At 35.8% G+C, this 19,062-nt stretch overlaps 1 protein-coding gene across 6 annotated transcripts in view; it reads left to right on the top strand.

Moving 5' to 3' along the window:
* Positions 1-19,062, top strand: part of SLC38A6 (solute carrier family 38 member 6) — a 76,079-nt gene that overhangs the window by 21,148 nt on the left and 35,869 nt on the right. For all 6 annotated transcript variants that reach the window (XM_047079555.1, XM_047079554.1, XM_047079553.1 and 3 more), the window contains exon 6: positions 10,637-10,715. In XM_047079555.1, the coding sequence (XP_046935511.1) occupies positions 10,637-10,715 (79 nt within the window). The remainder of the gene's footprint in view (positions 1-10,636; positions 10,716-19,062) is intronic.

Here is a 19,062-nt window from a genome sequence, read left to right as displayed (position 1 = left end):
TTAAAAAAGACCCCAATAATTGGGGTGCCTGGCTGGCTCAATTGGTTAAGTATCTGACTCTTGGTTTTGGCTTAGGTCATGACATCACGGTTTGGGAGTTCAAACCTTGTGTCAGGCTCTGCCCTGACAGCTTGGAGCCTGCTTGGGATTCTCTCTGTCCCTCTCTCTTTCTGACCCTCCCCCACTCACACTGTCTCTCTCTCTCAAAATAAATAAATAAACTTAAAGAAAAAATCCCAATATTGAGAACCATGTAGAAATGAAAGTTACTGTTAATTATAGACAGTTACTGACTAAATGTATTAAACATTTCAATCCAAAATGGAATATTTTCTGTCCCTCATTATTCTGTCTGATTACTAAGAACCATCACATTTTGTTTAGATTAGGTCCAACTATTGTTTGCATTTTATGTAGAATTTTCAATCCAGGAATTTGGATCTAAATTTGTGACCCTGCCAAAATGCCTGCTGTTATATTCTTGGTATCCTTCATTTTGATCCTTTCCTTGTTCTCTAATCTTGTATCTAACTATTATTGTACATGATATATTTTAGCACTTGTTATTAGATATGAAGTTATTTCTGTGTATGCTTTTCTCCCTTACTATATATGTGTGTGTGTGTGTGTGTGTGTGTATATATATATATAATCTTTATTTTTGAGAGAGAGGGAGACAGTGTGAGCAGGGGAGGAACAGAGAGAGAGGGAGACACAGAATCCGAAACAGGCTCCAGGCTCAGAGCTGTCAGCACAGAGCCCAACATGGGGCTCGAACTCATGAACCTCAAGATCATGCCCTGAGCTGCAGTCAGACGGTTAACCAACTGAGTCACTCAGGCATCCCTCCCTTACTATATTATAATCTCCTAGGGCGAGGACTATCTCTCATTTCTTTTTGTATTCCTAGAACCTAGCACAATACCTGGGGCATGATAGACCTTTGCTGAACTGACCAGAGCTGAATATTATTTGTATGAGCTATGTCCAAATACTTTTTAATATTCTATATATATTTATCAAGAAAAAGAGAAAAAGGAATGGTGAGCTAGACTCCTCATTAGCTTCAAATATTTGAAAAGCTGAACAAGAAATTAAAAGAAAAATGTTCTAGAAAAAGAATCTCCTAGAAAGGATTCTTGCATCTGGTAACAGATAAATCATTAATTTTCTCAACTCTAAGTATGTTGATTTGCTTACTTGCTTTATATTATAACCTTTTTTAGAAAAAAGTGAGAGGCAGTCACAGCAATTTTTGATGTCCCTCAAATTCAGCAAAGCGGATAATGCTGCTTTAGTTTTTAGAATAATATCCTAATGATTTTCTTCACATTGGCTAAAAGTTTGTTTATTGAAAGCCCACTAAGTAATAACTGAAACGTGTTTCTAGAACCGTTTTCTGTTGTCTTAGCCAGATATGCATAAATCATTCCTTTGTTATAATAGAAGTCGAAGCTTGCTCTTGTGAGCAGATCACTGGGTTGGAAGTCAGGGGCCTTGGATTCTGTGCTCTGGCTCACTCACTCTCTTGGCTTCAGTTTCTTCTTAAATTGCTATGGGAATAGGATGGGAAACTAGGAGCTTATTAAGGTCCCTTCTTACTCCAAAATTCAAATTCCACACTTTGGGAGGGCATGTTAACTCCTTCAGAATATTGAAATATTTTTATTACAGGTAAGTTCAGTAGGAGGGTTATACTTGGTTCAAAAGATGACTTGGTCTTTTCTTAGGTGTCTCTAACAAATCTGCAACTATCGCTCTAAAAGCTTTTGTGGATGTTGTTATCAGAAAAAGGGAGTCTTGGTTTTTCAACTACCTGTCAGGGCAGCTGCTGAGCCTCTGGGGTTAAAGTCTAGGGACTCTGGTCTTAAGAAGTAGTTTTTTCATGTTTTTTTTTTTTTTTAAGTTGTATTTTTTTTTTTAACATTATTTTGAGATAGAACGCACGCGAGCGCATGTGCGCTTGCCCGAGCTGGGGAGACCAGGGGAGAGAGAGCGAGAATCCCAAGCAGGCTCTGTACTGTCAGCCTGAGTGCAACGCATGGCTCAAACCCACCAACTAAACAGAGAGATCGTGATTTGAGCCCAAACCAAGAGTCAGATGCTTAACTGACTGAGCCACCCAGGTGTATGTTTTTGATTGATGCAAGTTGGTTCTGTGGAAGTCCTAAACGAGTACTTTCTAGACTCTGTATGCTTGAGAAGCCCAGCATACTTATCCGGGAGGTTCTTTACTATGTTGTGCATATGACTTATTTAATGTTATTTCCTCAAACTGGATTTTGCCTTTCTCTTTGTCAATTAGAAATATGTTGGATATTTATAAGATGATATGAAGTATATAGCATCACAGATAGAATTTTTGTACTTCTTACATGCCCATCTGCATGTAATTTGGTTCCAGTAGCATTTTCTGAAAGATAGGATGATAATTATTGGTATAAATGGCTGAGTTTTTGTATTGATTATTTAGAACTGAAAAATGACTATAATAGATCCTCTCTAGATCAGACATTCTACTACACATTTTAGTTGTACTTACAGCAACTCTTCAAGGGAGATGATGTTATCCTCATTTTACAGAGGAAGAGGTCAGTGTGTAGAGGGAATAAATAACTTGCTTACATTTACCCTTTAATAAAGCTGGGACTCAACTTCACTCTACTGCTAAAGACTTTATTCTTTCTGCTGTGATATAGTAAGTGTTTGAAAATCTGTGAAAATACTAAATGTTGAGGATTTTTAAAACTCCTTGGGGATAAGAACTATGTGTTTTCATTTGTTTTCCTAACTTGACCTAATTTCTGGTAGAGAAACCCAATAAATAATATTTGTTGAATTTTAAAAGTTCTACTTAAAAGCCTAAGATTTTGCCTCAAAGAGACCATTTTATATACTACATTAGTGATAGAAAGAAATTTGAAAGCCCAGAGAATGATTTGTAGATTAGAATTATATAAAAATTAAAAGGCTGAAAGTATGGAGAGTTAGATCTTATTTATATAAAATAGAATTAAAATATTTTGAAGTCTGTTATTTTGAGGTTAGGTAATCATATTTTATTTTACTTTATTTTACTTTACTTTTACTTTTAAACATTTGTTTATTTTTGAGAGACAGAGACAGAGCATGAGCAGGAGAGGGGCAGAGAGAGAGAGGGAGACACAGAATCCGAAGCAGGCTCCAAGCTTTCAGCACAGAGTCTGATGCGGGGCTTGAACTCACAAACCCTGAGTTCATTACCTGAACCAAAGTCCAGCGCTTACTGACTGAGCCACCCAGGCGCCCTGGTAATCATATTTTAGATTAATGCTTCTTAACTCTTCTAGTCTTTGTAACATTTAAACATTTTTCAGTTTTCTTAGGATTCTGTGCCCCTGATGAATCTATGAGAAATATGGAAGAGGGAGATCTTTAAAGTCAAAATGATCATGAATTGCCCTTTTTTTAAAAAAAAAAAATTTTAACATTTATTTTTGAGAAAGAGAGAGCATGAGTTGGGGAGGAGCAGAGAGAGGGAGACACAGAATCTGAATCACGCTCCAGGCTCTGAACTGTCACCACAGAGCCCGATTATGAATTGTTCTTGATCAATATTTGTTACATGGATGTGTCAGTAAAGACCCAGCGTATCCCCTACATCTCTTTATTACATAAGTCCAAGTAATTTGCTCATTCATTTGTGTTCTTAGTATCTAGCATATAATAGACATTTCATAAGTAATATTTGTTATGGGAAAAAAGGAAGGAGTAAGAGGAGGGAGAGAAGGAAAACCCAGCGGCCTGGCTTGGTGCTTCTTTAGGAGGAAGAGAATTGATCAACTGGCAAGAGGGACCATGGAATATTATAAGTGAGGATATAGCTTCTTTAGGAAAGAATTTACTGTCAGAAAACCTCTTTCCCCCAGGATCAATGAGGCACCAAGTATTAGTCACAGGGCACTGATGTAGTCTAACAAATTGATTGGAAAAATATAGTGTCTTTGAATAATTTCTAAGGTTTAGAAAAAAATGTGACTCACTAAATATAGCACTCTTATTCTAAGCTTTTGGAAACCTTTGCCTTTGGAATATGGAAAGCCCTCCAGTAAAATACTACTTCGAGGCAATTCCTTATCTCCTCCCAACACTAATGAATTCAGGGCCTGAAATAGGCCCCAGCAATAGCCCCCGGCTGGCCATTTCGTCAGGAGCTGGAGTGACATTCACTCAGAGTCATTGCTGCTGGGACACAAAGTCGGTAAAGAGACATCTGGAAGTTTTAATATTTAATGCTAGTACCGGCAAGAGAACTGTGGCTTAGGGTTTGAATTTGGTGGGCTACTAGTAAAAAAAGGAGTAAGAACTGTAGTGGCAAATAAATGTAGGTAATTTCCACATAGTCCTAGCATTTTTGCATTATGAGATTCTTTTCCTAAAAACCAAAGTAAGTAGTTTCACATTCATTTGAACTCTCAATATAGACCACTTAGTAGGCTAAAATATTGCTAGAAATCAAACAGTAAACCCCAAGTCATTTTTAGTCAAGCCAGAGAAAGTCCTGTGGACTCCTAGAAGTGCATGATAAAGTGAAGTTAGTTGATGTTTTTTCTGGTTTTGTATTTCAGTCCTCTCAAAGTGTAGAAACGTAAGTGGCTCCAAGGAGTACGTTAAATCCTTACTTTGCTCTTTATAAAATAAGAAGGACCACTATGGCTAGCATATTCTTTCTTTAGTTCTTTAAAGCCCCAATTCCTTAAAGGAGATTAAAGATTGAATCACTGCTACATACTGTGAAAGGAGAACCTAAACATTAAGTAGTCTTACTGAAACTTCCTGAAAGTGCTAGAATGATCCAGATTTTCCAGTCTGGCACAGGCCCTACAAACCTACAAGACCAACAGTCTTGATTAACACCTCAGTTTGGCAATCTGTTTTAAAAGAAACCCCACAGCCCTTGTTTGTACTCAAACAGGACAATTTCTAAATCTCATCGTCAGAAAGGTATAAATAAGATCGTTTTCAGTTGAGATCTATAAAAATTTCAAAGTCTCAGTATTTGTAAAATTCATGATTTAATGTTAGATAAATTAGAAGCTATTTATTTTTATTTTCTGCCTGTATTTTTGTTTTTGTAGGATGATGAACTCATTTTAGATGTACTAGTTTGTGTTGTCCCCTGGGAGACTGGGATTGGACGTGCTGTTTCAACGCCATCTGCTGGTCAGCTCATCTGTGGACATACTACAGCTTTTTTGAACCTGAACAGTATGTCCAGAAATTCTGGAAAGCACTGCCTTAGAATAGGAAGGATATAGGAAATTTGGAAGGAGTTTTTTTTCATAAATACATACTTTGACAAAATTTACTGGCAACATGTCACTTTAAAAAGGTTTTGAAAGTAATGTATTTCTTAGTAATGATTTTTTAAAATTATTTGAGTGGATAGTGGTAGAGTGGATGCACAATGTTACATTAGTGTCAGGTGTACAACTTTAAGTGATTTGACATTTTTATTTTATTTTATTTTATTTTTTAATTTTTTTAAATGTTTTATTTATTTTTGAGACAGAGAGGCAGAGCATGAACGGGGAAGGGGCAGAGAGAGAGGGAGACACAGAATCGGAAACAGGCTCCAGGCTCTGAGCCATCAGCCCAGAGTCCGACACGGGGCTTGAACTCACGGACTGCGAGATCGTGACTTGAGCTGAAGTCAGACGCTTAACCGACTGAGCCACCCAGGCGCCCCAACATTTTTATACATTATTCTGTGCTCACCACAAGGGTACCTACCATCTGTCCTGTTATATTGCTATTACAATATCTTTGTATTCATTATGTATTCAGTGTATGTATTCATTATGCCATTTATACCCATGACTCACTGAAGTTCAGCTAGAGGATTTTAGAATAGTAAATATTCTGGTCCCATTGTGTTCAAATTTGAGATCTTGATAAATGATAATGGTATATATTTTCTTAGGGTTATGGGAGAAAATTTCATCCATGTATTTTGATTTCCATTTGTGTACAAATTAAGGAAATGACATTTTTCAGGATTTTAGAAAAAGAGATTGTGTTGTGTACTATTTTGAGTGAGGATAGCCTTTTAGTGGCATTTGGACATTTAGGAGGAATACTGGGTTAATAAGACATGTTGAATAGAATAAACCAGTTGCTATCCATGACTAAAAACATGTTTGAAGTAAAATTGAATCTCTCAGACGGAAAGGCAAACTTATTATTTCCTCCCATAGTACATCTGTTTAGGGCTGGCTGACTAATCCTTTGAGAAGTTGCTGAACTTCCTCCAAGTGCTGAAAACCTAATTCTGTTTTAAAAATAGCTGTATGTAATCTTATCTTCATACGTGTATTTTAAGAGTTTAACAAAAAGGATAATTATTTTTACAAATTAATGATTTGTTAGACCTAGATTCCAGTTGAGGCTTTCTTTCTTTTTCTTTTTCTTTTTCTTTTTTTTTTTTAGGAGTCCTGGGAAAAGTAGTCCAGAAGAATACAGGGTTTTGGGAAGAGAGATTGGTCTGTTGTTTTAATTTTTTTTTTTTTTTTTTTTTTTACATTTCAGTTTGATGTTAATATCTCAAATATGTGAGAATAGGAAACTTTCTCCTGTGAATTACAATAATAGCTGTAGATGCATTAGAATCATAGAATCATGCAACAGGGTCCCTCATGAAACTCCTTAGCTTGTCTGAGAAATCTTGTACTAATAACTCTACCAAACCAGCTACAAAGCTGAAATAAATTACATTGAAAATACGTGTCGGGGCGCCTGGGTGGCGCAGTCGGTTAAGCGTCCGACTTCAGCCAGGTCACGATCTCGCGGTCCGTGGGTTCGAGCCCCGCGTCAGGCTCTGGGCTGATGGAGCCTGTTTCCGATTCTGTGTCTCCCTCTCTCTCTGCCCCTCCCCCGTTCATGCTCTGTCTCTCTCTGTCCCAAAAATAAATTAAAAAAAAACGTTGAAAAAAAAATTTTTTTTTAAAAGAAAATATGTGTCAAAGTATCAACCTAAGTGTTTTTAAGATCAACCTAAGTGTTTTTAAAACTTCTAACTAATTTCTTTGAACTCCAGCATTCATAAGCAATTTGTAATTGAAATGCTCATGATGGAAGAAAAAATAATTCTAGGGAGTGGTCCTTTTCATAGACTACCCTTATTTTTTCTTTCCTGTGGCGGATTCTTCTTCACTTTGCTCCTGCACTTTTCCATAATAGTTAATAGTGCAAATTTCTCAAGCCAGACTGACTGTTGATACCATTACCACCTTGGGCAAGTTACTTCTTTGTGCCTCCATATCTTTATCTGTGAAAGAAATACCTCACAGCTTTGTGGTAAAGGTTAAATGAGGAAATAACTTGCAGATCACTTAGAATACTGGCCAGCATGGTATAGGCATCCCAAACCCAAAAGTGTTCACTGTTCTCATGGTTCTTCTCTCACAGGTCTCTTTCCCCTGTTCTGTATTTCTGGCATCTCTTCCTTCAGTGTCCATGTTCCCAGCTCATGTGTTTCTCTTTTATGATTAGAGCAACCAATATTAATAGCTTACTACTTGCTATTGTCTAGTCAAATTTTACCCTATTTTAGTCATTTCTTAATATAACACTTGGTTCTCCGCATGGTTTTCAAAGAATACTTTCAACTTCTGTGTTTTGATTGGGTTGACAGATTTTTTTATTTCCTTCCCAGGGCAGTTTCCATTGAATGAGTTCTATTAGTTATGTTTAAAATGAAGGAGAAAAGAACACTTAGTTAGTTAATGTGGTAAAACTAAGTGATTTGTAATGGCTTGAATACCTGTCATCAAGGTATGTCTTTTAGCACCAATTCTGGCTTGGTAGTGTGGGGGCCAGAATCACTTAACTATAACCATGGCTAAAATGGATGACCCTGGTACAGCTATTAATTTAGAGTACAACATGGTATGTCTTGTATTAGGAGTCTATGCTATGTATGGATGTCAGCAAAAATCATTTACAAATTCTTGCTTATGAACTGTCTCTAAGATAGGTCTTTAAGCACTTCCTTATGCCATTAATAGAAGACATGAGACAAAAGGTGTGGCAGGCAGCTGTTTGATCTAGTGAACCTTTTGGTTATAAACAATGGATGTATGAGCTCTCCTGTTGATAATTATATCTTTAAAACTTTTTTTTTATTGAGCTAGTTGTCCTTTTTATGTGAATCTAATTAAGATGTATTTCCTAAGAATATATATTTGGTAGTCTGTTTTGCTTCTTCTCTGTATTATATATAATATGTTAAGGTGGTAGTCCTTGCATGGAAGTTTACTTGTGGTTAGGAAAAAATAATGAAGGCAGTGAAAAGGATAGTGTCTTTGTTTTCCTTGCTTAATCATGGGGGCTTTTCCTCATCAGGAGCTCTGTGGTTTTGTAGCTCTTAAAACAAACACCAGCATTCTCTAAGAAGGAAGCAGTATTTACATGTTGTATTATATCTTGTATGCTGAGATCTCTTTTTGAGAGAGAAACATATGTTTGGTGAGTTCATGTTTCTTGAAATATACATGATTCTTCAGACTGGAATGTAATGAAATAGGACTCCCATTTGAAAACCAAAGAGTTAAGGCTACAATAGAGGATAAAAGTGATCAAATGATTAGCCAGGGGCTAATAGAAATTCTGGGAAGAATGACAGATTGTGTATTAGAAAGAAATATGATATCATATTCATTGAAGCTTTTACAACTAAAGATCTAAAAGAAATAATAGAAAATTACTGAAAGAGATGAATGTCTGAAACTTTAGAAACGCAAGTGGTGTTGGATTAATCCAAGCAAGAAAGACTGATGGGCGGATAATAAATTACAATTGTATAGGAAGTCTGCATTCCTTGTGTTCAAGGTACTTTTGTCTCTTTTTTTTTTCCTTGCAAGATATATTTAAGCAGCTTGCCAGTTGCAGAAAATTCAGCTCATGATTTTCAACATCATACCATATGTGTATGATTCTTTGGAATAGATAAAGTATTATAAACAAGACCCCAAATCCTTGAGTGAAGGAGGTTAATCTAAACCTTCCTTCTGTTCTGTGCCAAATTGATAGCATTTTTCCTTTTGAATGAATGATACAGAACACCTTTTCACATACAATCAATTGCAATGCCCCAAAACTAAAAGAGTTTGAAGAAATGTCCTGTACTTCTGTTGGGCAAAAAGCTATACTTCAACAACCATACTAATGCGGGAAAATAAATAGTCATTAACTGGAAAATGTGTGTATACATAATGAATTTCCATTGAGGAGAAGTGAGTATTTACTTAGCTGTTCTAAATTTTATTTTGCCATGTGTACATTATTTTAATAAAAAAATTGTGTATGTGTGTTTGCATGTAATTATTGTCTATCTTCATATAAATTTATGTACAAAATAGTATATTTCCTTTTTTTCTTTCTCCAGTGGTCACATAGTACTGTAATAATTGTGGAGAAGTTCAGCTACATTTACACATGTTGTTTGAGAAAAATGCATTCTTCTTTTTAAACATTTGAGCCTTTTAATCAATTTTTCACCAGATTTTTACCATTCAGACTTGGCATTCATTTGTGTTCTTAGTTTTTGTAGGTCCAAGGAGAAAGTAAAATGTTTCCTGAAATATAAATAAGTAATAAAATTAACGTGCGTACAGAGTACACTCTTTATTCTTCTTGGACATACTCTTGTTGGCCCTTTTTTAATATACACTTAATCTCTGGGGGAAAGAGAGATTATTACTGTGTTAAACTGAAGTTCTGACTCTAATCATCTGGGTTTCTATGTACTTAAACATGTAAGCTTAAACTCAAGTATTTACATATAAATGAGTTCTATGTTCTGTAACCATATTAAAATATTTCCTAATATATGATGGAAGGTTTATAGGATTTTTTTTATAGCTGCATCAGAAATGGGATCATTAGTAAAATGCTTTAAAAACTACTTCTTTCTTGGATCCTGTCAGATCAAATGTAAGAAATAATGCTAGCTTCAGGTTTTGATTACATAATACAGATGAGCTCTGTTAATAAAATGGAATAAAAGTTGTAAGTTTTGTCCATTTAATATGCTTAGCACTTACCACTGAATCTTTTCTAATTAGTTTTAGAGGACAATTAAAAATGTAACTCATTATGCACTTTATTTTTATTTTATAATAACATGTGCATAATGTGTTGGGGGGAAGCAAAGAAATGGAGAGGAAGGGAGTGAGACTTCTTTGGGTGTGTGGGGGGGTCTCTCTCTAGTACTTATTAAACTCCTGTTTCTGTATCAGTTGTTGCTAAACTAACCTCTAATGCCTTGAACAGGGTTGATAACATACAAACGTGTGCAAAACATCAAAAAATTTTTCATTTATAAATTCCCTGTAATTAAGACCCTTCCTTTTACCTAAATAGTTTGTCTTGGGTTTGAAATGTAAACAAAGCATCTATAATGAGCTACCAGTTATTCTCTACACAGTTATTTATCTCCATTCCTGGCGTGTATGTACCTTTGGGATAATGCAGTATGAGTTAATCTTCCACATGTTGTCAAAGCCCTAATGGACATCTGTGTTTCTGTATAAATTATTCTTTAAATGGTTAAGAAGTATAGAATTCTAATAGAAACTGTTTTTATCTTTTTTTGCAGCTATGTCATCATATCTTGTAATTATTAAAACAGAGCTTCCTGCTGCTATTTCAGAATTTTTGTCAGGAGGCCATACTGGGTAAGAAAAAATATTTCCCGTTGTGTCCATTAATTTATTAATTCAATAAGTATTTATGCATGATATGGCATATTAGGCAAAGACAGGAAGGAACTGTTTCTTGGAGAAGAAAAAAGGAGAAATTTCTTCTTTTGATGAAAAAATGAGGTGGGGAATGGGGGTTAGTGGAAAGTCCTGCCCGTAAAGGTCTTAAACAAAGGAGGGGAGTGGTTAATACTGCTGTCGCTTTTCAGCAAACCACAGTGATAAAGTTACAGCCACACTTGTGAATTTCTATTCTAAAGCAGGGTTTGAAAAAATAAATGGTTTGCAGGGATTTAATTATTTCATTTCCTGTTTTTTAACAATACTATAAACAATACTAAACCACATTATACTTCCTTTCTCCCTTATTTAAAAAATACTGGGTTCTAAAGACTATTGACTCATCTCTTTTTATGGGAAAAAAACAATTCTGTTTTTCCTTGCACAGGAAAAGAAACTTTGCGAAGAATAAACTCGAAAAGACAGAATAAATTCTTTTAAATGTCATCAAGTTATTTCACATAATTTCTAAACCATAATACAAAAACCTATCAGACTTTTTGATGTAATTATTTGGCTGTTGTGCTCTAATATGTGAACTTGTTCTGGACTCAAAGGCAAGTTTTCAAAATTAACTTTTTAGCTTTTGCAACTTGGCTTCCATGAAAAAACTCTACTTAGACAACTGCAAATACATATTTATAAGGAAAGTATGGTGTACTTCAGATCTGAATAGGAATCGAAGTCCCGCATGATTTTTCATCATCAGAAACTATTGTGCCTTTGTGTAGTACTTTACAGTTTATAGGGTTTCCACATTCATTATCACATTTGGTGTTCACAACTGCCTCATCTACAGCTTTATCTAGTTACTTTTACATTTTATGCTCTTAGTTTGATGAACAATTGCTGTAAGAAATAGCTGTGTTAAATTCACTTTTGCATCGCTGTGAAAATAATGAGGACAACTTCTGTTACTCAAAAAAATTCTATGTGACAGGTTTATTTTAAGGTTTAGGGCTAAGAACTCAAGGCCATGAGAAGCAGAATCAGGAATGTTAGACTAAGAGTAAGGAGACATGTTCTATCCATGTGACATTCAATGACCTCAGGAAGTTTTACTTCTTTTGGCCATATGACTTAATTCTGTGGTTTGGGTTTCTTCACCTGGCTTAATGGGAGTACCAGTGTTCTTAAGAACAACTTCTTAAGAAAGTTGTTGATATGATCAAACAAGATATTGTATATACAAATGCTTTTTGTAAGCTGATAGCATAGTGTAAATGAGGGGAATTAAGAAATTCCGTAATGTTGTGTGTCAAATATACCCGCAATTAAAAATAAAGAAATTTCAATAATAATAACTACATGAAAGGTGAATTTGCCCTGTTTGCTCTGCCAGGAAGGTCAGAGTCAAATTTGAATGTGTTGCATAAACTGTTAATCCTAATAGTTGTCACATGTGCTTTGCCTTCTTCTTGCTCCTGAATTTGGTGACTTCTGTTTAAATTTTTATTGTCATATGTCTTTGTGGAAAGAGAAGGGATAAAAATGTATATAAAATTTCAGAAATAATTAAGGTAGCATAAGACAGAACTGCCACTAAAATTTAGGTCTTCTTTCTGTAAATGCGATACTTTTACCATAGCTTCAATTTAAATCAATTGCAATTTGCTTGGGATTTTTTTCTGGTTTGTCTAAAAAAAATAATAATAAACTCCCATCTTATTCATCTTAGTGGAAAATTGATTACAATGGTATTTTTATATGTCAGAAATCGATTTTTAAAGCTATACTTCAAAATACTGTGGCCAGTTTGTATCATCTCGGTTTTGGAAAATTGCACATCTCTTGGACAGCCTCATCTTGTTGTACATGAAATGTACATTTGCTTACTTTGGACTTCAGAATTTTGAAGAACATTAATAAGAGACTATATTAGTTGGTCAGAATATAGATAAATCATTAATCTTTAAAGCTTGATGCTGTAAAATAATTAAGAAACAAATGTTATGGTAATTAACAACTGTCTAGGGCAGTGTATTTTAAAAGTTAAATAGCAGTATTTCTTCTGAGATCAATATGATATTGATATGCTTTTATTTTAGGGTTTGACAATAAATTGCAGTTAAGGTCTTTCAGGTGTGCTTATTTTCTGTGAGATTTGATGTACCTTTGTGAAATATAAACCTCTAAAAAGATGTTATCAAAAAGAAACCGTATGTTCACAATATTCTGATTTCAAAAATTACTGTTAGAAGTCAGAAACTATAATACTTAATCCCAAACTTGTATGAGGCATTGGTATTTTTCACAGAATAATTTATATTTTAAAAATCTATGGCTGTTAAAAGTTGGAAGCTCTCTGTTAACATTTAATGATCTTGTCAGGGGAATATGATTGACACAATTAAGTTGTCTTGCATTTGAGTTACATAATTGATATGGGATGTGAGTAAGATCCTAATTCAGAACATATGATACTCTTGTTCCATTCCATTCGAGAATGAAATTAAAGCAACTTATAAATAAATCTGGTTTTCATTAAAATATGGAAAAAAGCATCTGCATGCCAAAGCATTTGCAATACAGCTAAGGATTTAAACTCTATATTTCATACTTGGAACATTTTTATCATATAGGATTAAATCCACAGATCAAACAAGTTTTTTAGGAAGTATAAAACTTTTTACTCTAATTCTTTTGGCTTAAAGGAATGTATATTTAGATTACAGTAGGAAAACAGGGGTTCGGTTAGATAATTCTTTTTCCCCCTTAGGAAAAAATTTAAGGTTAGTATATTCTTCTAAAATTTTGATTTATAAAAGATGCTTATTTAATAGGTGCTTTTGGAGATTATGTTTTACTGGTTTGTATTTCTCAGGCTGGGTTTTATTTTGCAAGTTTAATCACCTCTGTTCTTTGGAAACTATCCATCGCCAAACACAATTCAGTTGACTGTGACATGCACATCAAATCTAAACTAACTTTACTGTGCATTACTATATTGCCTTATGGTTGAATGGTAAAGAAAAGCACTATATCTGCAATTGGCTTTACTAATGTACCTTAATAAGAAATGATTAACCAGTAGCCAAGCCAGGGATAGAGAAATTATATTTTGCAATAAAGTTTTATTTGTTTGTTGGTTATTTATTTATTTACTTTGAGAGAGAGAGCTTACGCCAGCAGGGGAGGGCCAGAGAGGAAGGGAGAGAGAATGCTGCACTATCAGCACAGAGCCTGCTGTGGGGCTCGATCTCATGAACCGTGAAATCATGACCTGAGCCGAGATCAAGAGTTGGACACTGAATTGACTGAGCCACCCAGGCACCCCAATAAAGTTCTTTTCATATCAGGAATTTAAAATCCAGTCCTGTGAAGAGGACAGTTTAAAGGAAAGCACCGTTCTGAGAAAAAGGAGGCAGTATCTGAGGCATGTGTTAGTCTGCACTAACATACCATAACTGTGATTCTGAGGGACTGCTGGGAGGAGGTGACGTTGTCTTTAGTCCCACAGTTAAGTGCTTTGGGCAGTCTCATGGCTTTTGGACATGAGTGAATTGTGGTCTGATATAGTTGTAATACGTTATATAAGTTGTATAAGTTATAAACTTCAGGACTTAAAGTGTTCCTTTATTCTTACGCAAGAGAAAAGAGTCTTTGGTCCTAAAGATTAATATGCCCTCTGCACAACTGCACCTTCATGACAGTAGGAACAGCAGAACTGTCAGATGGAATCTGCTTTGGTGCTCCTTTGGGTCTTTTTTCTCCTGACACTGCAGTGGTCTGGGTCTGATATCGGGTCCCAGAAGGAGCGTGGTTTTAGGCAGAGAGCCCTGGGCTTTTTGCTGTTTCCAGAAATTTGGTGGCCAGGTGTTCCTCAATGAGGGATATTTTGAAGTTCCCATTTTGACACTTGAATTCAAGAGTGACTAGAAGAGGAACATGCCCAATATCATTTTGTATTCTTTTTTTTTTTTTTTGACATTTATTCCTTTTTTGAGAAACAGTGTGAGTGGAGGAAGGACAGAGAGAGAGGGAGACACAGAATCTGAAGTAGGCTCCAGGCTCTGACCTGTCAGCACAGAGCCCTACACGGGGCTTGAACTCATGAACTGTGGGATCATGACCTGAGCTGAAGTCGGACGCCTAACCGACTGAGCCACGTGGGTGCCCCGTCATTTTGTATTCTTAATATGTGTGCTCTTAGGCCCTCCTGCATACAGGAATTGAGAGGCATGTGCAAATGCAGAGAGCACATCTTTGGGTCCATTAGTGCTAGAAATACTTGTGCATAGGTTTTTGGGTTCTGACACATGCATTTCCTAAAGACACGAATTAGAGTGAAAAAGGGAAGGGTGTCATCATGGTGCTATTTCTGCTGCCGCTCCTTCTTTTGCTCTGTTTAAGAGGAAGTTGCTGGCACCCAACAATACCCGGGAAAGATACGTTACAGAGGACTTCCTCTTAAACCAGGTACAGAAGGACACAGTGCATGATGAAGTCCATGTCGGAAGCCAGGGGTGGAAACCCATGTAGAGGAAAACCTTTTCTTTCTTTTTTCTTAAACTGAGATATAAATAACCTATGACATTGTATACATTTAAGGTGTACAACATGTCAGCACACTTCTATACTGCAGTGTGATTACCACAGTAGTGTTAACTAACCCCTCCATCACGTTCTACTAAAGATCTACTCTCCTAGCAACTTTCAGGTATACATTATTGTTCACTACAATCAGAAGGCTGTACATTAGATCCCCAGAACTTATTCATCCTCTAATTGCAAATTGTACCATTTAACCAACATCTCAGTTCCCTTGCCCACCCCCACCCTCACCCCTGGTAACCACCATTCTATTCTGTTTCTGTGAGTGTGGCTTTTTTTGATTCTACATATAAGTGATAAACGATAATGATCTTTTTTCTGCCTGACTTATCTCACTTAGCACAACACCCTCAGAGTCCATCCATTTTGTCACAAGTGTCAAGATTTCCTTCTTTCTCATGGCTGAATAATATTCCATTATTCCATATGTATATTATATATATGGCATATTATGTATGTGTGTGTGTATATATATAGATAGATAGATAGATACATATACACACACACATATCCCACATCTTTATCCATTCATCTACTGACAAACTCTTAGGTTGTTTCTATATCTTGGCTATTGTGAATAATGCTGCAATAAATATGGAACTGCAGCTATCTTTTCCATATCCTGTTTTCCTTTGGGTATATCACCCGGAAGCGGCATCGCTGGATCATATGGTAGTTCTATTTTTAATTTTCTTAGGAACGTCCGTACTATTTTCCATAATGGCTGAACCAATTCACATTCTCACTAACAGTACGCAGGGATTACTTTATCGCTACTTCCTCACCAACACTTGCTATTTCTTGTCTTTTTGATACCCATACTAACAAGTGTGAGCTGATATCTCATTGTGGTTTTAATTTGCATTTCTCTGAAGATGAGTGATGTCGAGCTCCTTTTCATATACTTCTTGGACATTTGCATGTTGTCTTTGGAAGAATGTTCATTTCCTCTGCCCATTTTTACATTGGATTGTTCATTTTTTTTTTTGCTATTGCTTTGTATGAGTTCTTTATATAATTTGGATATCAACTCCCTACCAAAGATATGGTTTCCAAATATTTTCTCTCATTCCATAGATTGACTCTTCATATTGTTGTTTCTTTTGCGGTACAGAAGCATTTTAGTTTGATGTAGTGCCACTTATTTCTGCTTTTGTTGCTTATACTTTTGATGTCATGTCCAAAAAATAAATGCCAAAACCAATGTCAAGGAGTTACTTTCCTATGTTTTCTTGTAGAAGTTTTATGGTCCGATATTACACTTAAGTCTTTAATCCATTTTAAGTTAATTTTTGTGAGTGATATAAGATAGGGGTCCTTTTTATTTTTTATGTGTTTATCCAGTTTTCCTAGCACCATTTATTAAAGAAAAAATTTTCTCCATTGAACACTCTTGGCTCCCTTGTCAAATGTTAGTTGGCTGTATATGGACACAGAGTTGTTTCTGGGCTCTGTTATTTGTTCTGTTGGTCTATGTGTCTATTTTAAGCCAGAACTATGCTATTTTGAATGGTATAGCAGCTTGGTAGCATAGTTTAGGATCAGGAAGTGTGAGTGATGCTTTGTTTTTTCTCTCAGGATTGCTTTGGCTATCTGGGATCTTTTGTGGTTCCATACAAATTTTAGGATCGTTTGTTCTATTTGTATAAAAAGTGTCATTGAAATCTTGATAGGGAATATGTTAAATCTATAGATAGCTTTGGGCAGTATGGACATTTTAACAAATTAATTTTTCCTATCTATGAACGTGGACAGGATAGCTTTTCATTTGTGTCTTTAATTTCTGTCATCAAAGTATTACAGTTTTCAGTGTATTGAATTTTCACTTCCTTGGTTAAATTTATTCCTACATATTTTACTGGTTTTGATGCTGTCATAAATGGGATTGTTTTCTTTATTTCTTTTTCAGATATTTTGTTGTTAGTGTATAGAAATGTAACTGGTTTCTGTAAGTTGATTTTGTATCCTCCAACTTTACTGAATGTGTTGATAGTTCTAACAGTTTTTTGGTTGAGATTTCCTGTGTATAAGATCGTATAATCTGCAAATAAAAACAGATTTACTACTTCTTTTCCAATTTGGCTGTCTAGCTAGGACTTCCAGTACCATGTTTAAAAAGAGTGGTGAGGGGCGCCTGGGTGGCGCAGTCGGTTAAGCGTCCGACTTCAGCCAGGTCACGATCTCGCGGTCCGTGAGTTCGAGCCCCGCGTCGGGCTCTGGGCTGATGGCTCAGAGCCTGGAGCCTGTTTCGGATTCTGTGTCTCCCTCTCTCTCTGCCCCTCCCCCGTTCATGCTCTGTCTCTCTCTGTCCCAAAAATAAATAAACGTTGAAAAAAAAAAAAAAAAATTTAAAAAAAAAAAAAAAAAAAAAAAAAAAAATAAAAAGAGTGGTGAGATGAGGGGGTGGGGCGCCTGAGTGGCTCAGTCGGTTGGGTGTCCGACTTTGGCCTAGGTCATGATCTCGCAGTTCGTGAGTTCAAGCCCAGCATGGGGCTCTGTGCTGACAGCTCAGAGCCTGGAGCCTGCTTCAGATTCTGTGTCTCCTTCTCTCTGCCCCTTCCCCACTCATGCTCTGTCGCTCTCTGTCTCTCAAAAATGAAGAAACATTAAAAAAAATTTTTTTAATAAAATTTTAAAAAAGAAAAGTGGTGAGATTGGGCACCCTTGTGTGGTTCCTGATCTTAGGGAAAAGCTTTCAACCTTTCCCTATCGAGTATGATGTTAGCTATGGGTTTGTTGTGTATGGCCTTTATTATGTTGAAGTATGTTCCTTTTATACCTAGTTTATTGAAGCTTTTATTATAAAAGGTTATTGTATTTTGTCAAATGCTTTTTCTCATATGTTGAGATGATCATATGATTTTTATCTCTCATACTATTAATGTGCTGTGTCACATTTATTGATTTGCATATGTCCTACCACCCTTGTATTGCAGGGATAAATTCTACTTGATCATGGTATATGACCTTTTTAATGTACCACTGAATTCAGTTTGCTAATATTTTTTTGAGGATTTTTGCATCTGTATTAATCAGGAATTTTGATGTGTAGTTTTCTTTTTTTTGTAGTATCCTTATCTGGCTTTGATATTAGAGTATTCTGCCCTTGTAAAATGAATTTGGGAGTGTTCCCTTCTCTTCAGAGTTTTGGAAGAGTTGGAGAAGAATTGACATAAATTCTTCTTTAAATATTTGGTAGAATTCATCATTACAACTATCTGGTCCTGGGCTTTTCTTTGTTGGGAAGTTTTTGATTACTGATTCATTTTCCTTACTCATTAGTGCTCTGTTCATATTTCCTATTTCTCATGATTCAATTTTGATGTATGGTTCTAGGAATTTGTCCGTTTTCTTTTCTTTCTTTTTTTTTTTTTTTTTTTTTTTTAATTTGAGAGTGCAAGTGGGAGAGGTGTAGAGAGAAAAGGAGAGAGAGAACCTTAAGCAAGCTCCACGCCCAGTGCAGAGCCCGACGCAGGGCTGTCTCATGACTATGAGATCACGACCTGAACTGAAATCAAGAGACGGATGCTTAACCAACTGAGCCATCCAGATGCCCCTATCCATTTTCTTAATTTAACAGGCCAGTGGGAGACTTTAGCTACATGGTAGAAAAAGAAGATGCATTTTCACTAACTGGGAATTCTGAGAGCATCTACCATATGATTTGGACAAATAATCCCTATTGTCTTTGATACTCTAGCTCCCATAT

The sequence above is a fragment of the Lynx rufus genome, unplaced genomic scaffold, assembly GCF_022079265.1.
Source record: "Lynx rufus isolate CCGP_SWC_20201006 ecotype Redwood Valley unplaced genomic scaffold, mLynRuf1.p SCAF_17, whole genome shotgun sequence".
NCBI classification, from domain to species: Eukaryota; Metazoa; Chordata; class Mammalia; order Carnivora; family Felidae; genus Lynx; species Lynx rufus.
The sequence above is the reverse complement of the archived record's forward strand: the minus strand, read 5'-3'. Positions and strand labels throughout refer to the sequence as shown.